The sequence below is a fragment of the Haliotis rubra genome, unplaced genomic scaffold (assembly GCF_003918875.1).
Source record: "Haliotis rubra isolate DU_JTF1 unplaced genomic scaffold, ASM391887v1 Scf653, whole genome shotgun sequence".
NCBI lineage: Eukaryota > Metazoa > Mollusca > Gastropoda > Lepetellida > Haliotidae > Haliotis > Haliotis rubra.
Genome location: NW_025767361.1, coordinates 465,623 through 471,806, shown reverse-complemented (window position 1 = coordinate 471,806; position 6,184 = coordinate 465,623). Strand labels below are relative to the sequence as shown.

The 6,184-nt window shown below is 38.8% G+C and overlaps 1 protein-coding gene across 1 annotated transcript in view; it reads right to left on the bottom strand.

Moving 5' to 3' along the window:
* Positions 1–459: 459 nt before the first annotated feature.
* LOC124257242 (LIM/homeobox protein Lhx3-like) overlaps positions 460–6,184 on the bottom strand; it is a 35,244-nt gene continuing 29,519 nt past the window's right edge. Inside the window, exons 3-5 of the mRNA XM_046691255.1 lie at positions 3,786–3,997; positions 2,983–3,306; positions 460–2,580 (exon numbers count right to left, since the gene is read on the bottom strand). Coding sequence (XP_046547211.1) covers positions 2,234–2,580; positions 2,983–3,306; positions 3,786–3,997 — 883 coding nt within the window. The 3' untranslated portion in view covers positions 460–2,233. The remainder of the gene's footprint in view (positions 2,581–2,982; positions 3,307–3,785; positions 3,998–6,184) is intronic.

The window sequence follows — 6,184 nt, the reverse complement described above, 5'->3', positions numbered from 1 at the left end:
TGCCATGCACGTGACGTGACGACGAACCCCTACATCAACTCGCCTAAAACACTCACGTCGGGATTTGGAGGAAGGAGTTGATTAAGGATGAAAACGCTACCCACGCGTTTTGTCACTCACCCGGAACACATCACAGGTACTAGGAAATCAAGGATACAAGCATACAGAACCTTGGAGTGAGTGAGTGAGTGAGTGAGTTAAGTTTTATGCCTCTTTTAACAATATTCCAGCAAAATCACGGCGGGGGACACCAGAAATGGGCTTCACACGTCGTACCCATGTGGGGAATCGAACCCGGATCTTCAGCGTGACGAGACGAACGCTTTAACCATTAGGCTACTGCACCGCCCCGAATCTGGGACATCTGGGACAACGGTGACCCATAATATTTGTATGCCAAGAACATTATTGGCATTTTGGGCATTAATTTTAAAACTAGAAAAATCAATAAACCGTATATCGATAAAACTGGATGTTTTATTGAACAATGCACATGAATATTGCACATGGGACAATTACTCGGAACAAAACCTCGGATAAATTAGGATAACGTTTAAAATCACAACAACATAATAAATAAAGATAACTTATCATAAAAGGCATGATTGACTTCAATAATATGTGAGTATTGAAATGATAACCGAGACATTGCACGTCGCCCGAAATGGATTACCTCCCCTCAAAACGAGTTATCTCCCCTTGAAATATAAAACTTTGCCATTTTTATAAGACATTATTATGCACACACCAATGGGAGATAACTCTGTAATAATTAACATTGTAAAGGCATTAAATAAGGTTTAAAGAACGAAAACAATGTAAAACATGGGTCATGATGTCATGTACAATCAAATATCAACTGTAAAATTGGTGAGAATTGGGCAAAATGTTGTAATTAGATTGTTAAACGTTGATATATTTACCGTGTATGTACAAGCAGAGGAATCGACCCGGTTATGACTGACTAGAGAAAACTCTCATACCGGTGAAATGTGACCAAATTATCCACGTTCAGGGCTGATATGCGACACAAACTGGCCCGTCTATGCCATAAGTAGCGTTTGTTCAATAAAATCTGTGATATGTCAATAAACCAGTTTGTTAATAATGTATATACAATTCTATGTAATCACTTCCAGTGTAATTCTGTATAAACTATCATATACTACTCAAAGAATCCAAGGACAACTCCACAGATTGACTGTAGGTATAAACTGATGCACAAAAGAAACTTTACCTCTGAGTTGATTTCATATCGTTATTAGATATAAAATGAACTCAACGATGTTATATATAAGAACGTTACTAGGGCGTGAGGACTTGGTTCTGCAGCTTTTTAAATATAATTTTAAAACTTTAAAAATTTCCAGAAATATAATGCTGAAAAAATCTTTGAAAACCAATAAATGTGCTTGTTTTATGCACAAATTTACATTTCACTGCAAATTAATTCATGACCTCATTATTCGCTAAACCAATCAATTTTTACACAACATTACACAGCCACGAATGACTTTCTGCAAATGAGTGATGTTGAATAGACACATGATCTAACTCAACAAGATTTCTTTCAATTTTCAATGACACTACTCGGTATAGTTTCTTTTGTCCCTCAGTTTCTGAAACAAACGGGTGGTCCGTAACGTTTTTAGAGTAGAATAAATAAAAAGAATATCATAAAGCTTTCATCAGTTTCATGAAATAAAAAGACAATAAATATATTTCGTAAATACAACATGGCTGAGATCGAGGAATAATAAAAAAGCTTGTCGGTTCTTGGAAATAATGATAGTTGATATGTAGCGACATCTTCAGAGCTAACAGCTTGATTCCAAATAATACAGATAAATATTGATCATAACGAAGCATTCTGGAGCACCAACCCATGCAAGGAGTCTGTCCGCTCTACTATAACGGCCAACGCTACGTTGAATCGATACAGACTTCACGAACTTGGAACAATATAAATCGCACATCGAATGAACGAAAGATCTGTCCCTCAGCATCAAATGGACAATGCAACAGCCCTCGAGTGTTTTTACTTGACACGGACGAAGTCTTTTCGTCAAAGATTGTCATTTGTCTTTACAGTGCCTCTACACAGAACGACTAGTATCCGGCAAGTCACAAAAATATATTCATTTGAATCTGTATACGGTATGCGGCTACGAACGTTTCTCCGCATGGCTCTGTTTCATTTTGTCCAATAAGAACAGCACAATCTGTCACATGACTAATACACTTCCACGTGATTCTGTGAGGTGACTGGCGGGTAATCTACAAAGCCAGAAGGGGTGTCGTTTACATCGGGCTGCATCATTCGAACCATGTTTTGCGCGCCACCTAGCGGAAGTGAATCCATTGGCAACATTTGAGGGTGGCTTGATGGAATGTTTGGTGAATGGCGGCCGATAAACTGAGCCCCGGGGAGACCGTTGAAGTGACCCCACGCATCCATAGGGGGCGTGCTTGGAGGCCCCCCTGGCATCCCCAGTGATTCATGGTCCACAGGGCCCGAGCCGTAAAGGTCCCCGGATAAACGACCCGAGTGGACGGGGCCTTCTAGGTCATCCAAACTGCCTGGAAGAACAAAAACAAGACTTTAAAATCACTGAGCTCACATTTAACACAATTGTTTCATCCTTCTTAAATGGTGGTTGGGCAGGCTTGTGGTTAAAGCGTTGGCCCGTAATCGATGCCCTTGGTTCGATTCTTGAGTACAATTTGTCAAGCAAATATTTCAGGTGTTCGCCACCATGATATTGTTAGGTTATTGCTGAAAGGGTGCTAACTCTATTAGTGACTCAATTGGCTGAGTATTTCCATCATACCCCGACAGTGTAATCCGTTGCTCATAATATCAATCATTAGTTTGGTCTGCCGATTATTTACGAGGCGCCGTCACGTAACTGGAATACTGCTAAGTGCGGCTTTGAACAACAAAACAAACAAACAAACAAAACAGTTGAAGTCTGGACCTACCCTGAAATGAACTGTCTGTAAGTCCATCATCGGATCTATCGTCGGCGCTAAGAGAACTGTCATGGTCGCCTTCCCGCTTGATCTGACGGAAATAAGGGTTCCATCTTTGCCTCCCCGCGTCTTTCTTCAACCGTTTTTCTTTGGCCCTCCGATTCTGGAACCACACTTGCACCACACGCATGTCCAAACCGGTTTCGGTACTCAGTTGCTCCCTGACGTGACGCGCGGGTTTGGGACTTTCATTGTATGCACGTTTCAACGCCTCTAACTGCTTGGCTGTGATAGTTGTGCGCGGGCGTTTATTTGAGGGATCCATTTCGAAATCTGAAAATTATTAATATTATTATATCAATATATCATGTCTCACCTCTCGCATGCTGAAAGTTATTTCAAAAATATATATTTACAAATTTTAATAATTGCTTGTAAAACCAAAAAATATTACCCTTTAGTTTCATTAAAATCCGTCTTATTTTGTCACTTGACACCTGTTTCTTTATTGGTTACATAATATAAAATATGTCTTTTTTAATAACGTTTTTAATTCCATTTCGACCATTTGTTGAAATGTATCCGCAAAAGAAATTATTAAAATAGAGACCAGTACCTAAGTTTAGCAATTGGCTAATCCATTTTACAGACAAATGGCATGTCTCCGGAACAATCGCGATTATCCCACAAATTAAAGCAACCATAGAAGTATCAAATGAGCAGCTTGCATAGGGCACGCCACCATCTTATATACGTCACGAACGAAGTCATAACATGCAAATGAGGTCAACTTATGAGGAAAATGTACACACCTGTAGTTCCTCGAGCTTTTGCAGCCTCGTAGTCGGTCTTGCACACTAGTTTCTTGTCTTCCATGAGGTAGAACTCGTCTCCTGTGTTGAGTTGCCGGGAGCACATGAGACAGGCGAAACAGTCCAGGTGATAGACGTTCTCCTGGGCACGGCGGACCACCTCTGTCGGTGGGATACCCTTCTCACACCCAGCACACTTTGTCCCAAACAGTCTGAAATAAATAAATAAATACATTAATAAATAAATTTGACTAGATGTACTCATCTACATAAATAAATAAATGTAAGCGACTGTTTGCAGTTTAGGGACGTTTGATAACGTTTGTAATTTTGGATCATTTCCAATTTTCAGTGTATACTTTCTTTTGTCCTTCAGTATAATAGGAATTCTGTTCAAGGCAGCTACGGCCAAGAGACAATATGTATCAATCACAAATAACATTGAGAACCTGTCTACTCTTCATGTTTTTTTATAAGACGTTTTTACATGTTGCTGTTACAAGCACTTCAAAAGTCCGTTTCAAAATATTTAACTAAGAAATGCGTGCTATCACTCTTGCGAACCTAAATCACTATCACGCGCATACGTTGTTTTTTTTATTATTTTTTATGTGTGTTCGGGTTTTTTTTAATGAAAATGAATTACACTCCATCAAATAACGGTACAAGAACAACTACAACCTACATCCTTTTGCCCAACTGATCTCAAAAAAAAAACCCAACAAATTCCTCGACTCAGCATCTATTGAATTCTGTTTCCAAAACTGTTCATCACACAAAATATACGAAAAAATGGACATATTTGCAGCTTTTCAAATATTGCAATCACAGGCATTTTTGCATTTTAATATCCTCCTGACAAATGCGATTTTCTTCCAACGCAAAAAAACTCGCCAGCGAGGAAGCATAATATTTGACAAAAACGTCCCTAAATGCTATAAAATGTTTCATGTTATGTTGGGTTTTGCCAGCACCCAGCGCCGAGAAGTCGAGGCTCAGTCTGCAGCATTGACCTAAGTTTCGTTGTGGGGCGATGACACGTTCGGTTATTAAGTTGAAGCTAATCGGCGAAGTATGGAATACAATAACTGTCAAAATTTGACAAATGAGCCTTTCCAGCATCTGAATCCCATGACGCGTGCTCTTAGAACTGAATCCAATACAAAAACAAGAGGATGGCATGGTTTTTATCGCTTTAGCCAAACGATCCCCATCGAACAATGCCGGCATTCGCTGGTGCTGTTTGAGAACGGAGCGGGGTCGATGACTACACGAACATAGACACACTGCCTGTTACACCGACTCCAAATGTTTAATGTTCACAAATGAGAATTTGAAAAGTTTTCATGATTCTAACAAATCTGAATTGTTTATGAGAGGAATATGAAATCACTACATCGTTTTAATTCGTTGAATAAATATATCTGAATTTAAGTCCTTTTAACATAAAGTGAAGAGAGAAGAGGGTAGAAAATGTGTTTGAATGAGCGTCATCTTCCCTTGATGTTTCTGTTTGCTGTGATAAATTGTATCTCATGATTTTCTGTATTTCTATGGTATTGGTACCATTGGCGTGATAAAGTGTTTGTTGCATATTCAGAAATTTCAATAAAATTGTTCACAGTCGCCATAGTTAAAACACCTCTTACAAACGCCTTGCCATTCCCATATCCTTGTCGGGAGGTTTGGAATCCTTCTGGGCCAACCGTTTGCCGCTTACCCCAAAACCCCGAATCCCCACGTGAAGGCAACGTGTGAAGCTCATTTCTTAAGTCCCCCTTGATGTCAATATTCCATAGCCAAACGTAATTTGTCTTACATTTAATCCAAAAATAATCCCGTTAGTTTTGATCTTAAGACAGGCGGTAAGAGGTTTGGAATACAGTACTACAAAGAGAGATCGTGGATATATGTAATGTTAATTCAGGAAGTACACGCTTAGTACAAAGTTAAGCACTACCCGCTACGATTTTTACTTTTTTCAGAACGTCCAATGTATGATGGACGTAGACCTAGTTCCAAATGACACTGAACTTGTGTTGATTCATATCTAAAATACTTGGGATACCTACTGGAACAACAAACAAGAATGTTGTCTTTTTATATCGCCAACCGAGCATACAAAAATGTGTGGTACCAATTTAAGATGTAACTGCATTATGTCTCGACATCGCTGGCGGGCAAAAGAAATCATATAACTATTTTCATTATTGTGGATACAAATGAAACAAAACTGGTAATTAAGAATGATGCATTTCATATTTGATACTGATATCATTTATTTATTTATCTTTGGGAGCTGGGTGGGGAAATCTTTGACCAAATCCAATTTTTCAAATGTATACTTTCTTTAGTCCGGCAATTATTACTATTTACAAGGATTATTTCTGTTTTTTAAA